This window comes from Branchiostoma floridae, chromosome 12 (assembly GCF_000003815.2).
Source record: "Branchiostoma floridae strain S238N-H82 chromosome 12, Bfl_VNyyK, whole genome shotgun sequence".
NCBI classification, from domain to species: domain Eukaryota; kingdom Metazoa; phylum Chordata; class Leptocardii; order Amphioxiformes; family Branchiostomatidae; genus Branchiostoma; species Branchiostoma floridae.
Genome location: NC_049990.1, coordinates 304,201 through 305,976, shown reverse-complemented (window position 1 = coordinate 305,976; position 1,776 = coordinate 304,201). Strand labels below are relative to the sequence as shown.

General features: G+C 45.7%; 1 protein-coding gene across 1 annotated transcript in view; it reads left to right on the top strand.

Annotated features, from left to right (window-relative positions):
* Window positions 1-121: 121 nt before the first annotated feature.
* The window catches only part of LOC118427881 (GPALPP motifs-containing protein 1-like), a 2,477-nt gene continuing 822 nt past the window's right edge, over window positions 122-1,776 (top strand). The window contains exons 1-3 of the mRNA XM_035837844.1: window positions 122-406; window positions 833-1,000; window positions 1,360-1,458. Coding sequence (XP_035693737.1) covers window positions 122-406; window positions 833-1,000; window positions 1,360-1,458 — 552 coding nt within the window. The remainder of the gene's footprint in view (window positions 407-832; window positions 1,001-1,359; window positions 1,459-1,776) is intronic.

The window sequence follows — 1,776 nt, the reverse complement described above, 5'->3', positions numbered from 1 at the left end:
AGGATATGTCCTTGCTACATCTTATCAAATTTGGTAATTTTATTCCACCTCATCAAGATTATAGCTTTTACTTTGAAGAAATGATTCGGAGAGGAAGGAAGGATCTCCTGCAAAGTTAAACATGAAAGACGTTCCCTTCTTGTTCCCAGGTTTCAAGAGAAGCTCGTCCCCAGAGTCAGGCCCGTCCCGGTCTGTGATTGGTCCAGCCCTGCCCCCTGGGTTCAGCAAGTCAGAGGTCAGTGCCCTGGAGGATGCTGCAGTGCCTGCTGGGTACAGTGATGATGATGAGGATGAGGATGAGATGATAGGACCGATGCTGCCCCCATCAGGACCGGCCGTGGGGCTGTCGGTGGCTCAGGAGTTCGAGAAGAGATCTCAGGCCATGAAGGACAAACTGGAGGGCAAGGTCAGGCAGAATGGAGCTTCTGTAGTTTGTAATGGCAGTTCCAAGGTCAGATAGTGCAGAGGTTCTGTATTTTTTGTTGGTAGCTCCAAGGTCAGGCAGAGAGGGGGTTCCCTAGTTTTTGTTGGTAGCTCCCTGGGTAGACAGTTGGGTTGGGCTTGATCATTTCTTCACCTCCTGTAAGAACTAAGCCTGGAGGTGAAACAGTGTGTAGTGTGGATGCTGGAGTGTTTTGACATGGTCTTTGTTTATTTGTTGTTTATGTACAGAACCAGGGCCCCGTGGTAACGGAGCGTGAGGAGTGGATGCTGGAGTGTGTTGATGTTTATATGTTGTTATTTACAGAACCAAGTCTCCGTGGTTACGGAGCGTGAGGAGTGGATGCTGGAGTGTTCTAAGATGTTGTTGTTTGTTGTTGTTTATTTACAGAACCAGGTCTCCGTCGTTACGGAGCGGGAGGAGTGGATGCTGGAGTTGCCCCCGGAGATGAAGAGTTTCGGGATGGGACCGCGGACGTTCCGGCGCACGGCGGCTCCGGAGATGGGCGACCGTTCGGTCTGGACGGACACGCCCGCCGACAAGGCCAGGAAGGCTGCGGTCAGTCAATCAATCAATTTATCAATACATACATAGTGTACACACATCAATACATGCAGCAATACATGCATCAAGCAATGAGAGAATCCATCCATGTCAGACGTACAAATTTGAATGAGTTGATTCAATCTTCTTACATTTCCATGTACATCATTGCACTTCATCTTTTACATGGGTCTGTCCAATTCCTCCAAACTACTGTCCTTAGTGGATGTAGGGGCTAAAGTACACTATGTACACTAAGTTGTGTAAGACCAGACCAGAAGTTTGATCCACTCACACCAGTATAAACCCTAACTCTTCATTACGCCATATGCACACTGACATGATCTGTTTGTTTTTTTGTTTGTTTTCTGCAGAAAGGGAAAGATGATCCCAAGCAGAAGCCAGTTAAGCCGGAGGATCTGGCTGCAGCGGAGCGCGATATCCGGTTACGCGAACAGATATCTGCATACAACGTAAGGTTCTACCTTATCTGTATCCTGACTGTTTAGTTTGTAAAATTGTTATCTGCGTGTTAATGTTGCTTGTAAAATATGGTATGTATATAAGGTTCAAGGTACAATTTATTTGGGTATAAATGTGCTGTACGTTAAATGAGTACTGTGTAAGGATGTGTTTACCTTTGTAGATGTGCTGTATGTTATATGTGTGCTGAGGAACAGACTGTGTATGGATATTGTTTGTTTATGTATATGTATTTATTGTTTGGATATGTATATCTTTGATGATGATGTATACGTTTGTGTTCCAGGAGAAGAAGCGGAGTCTTCCCT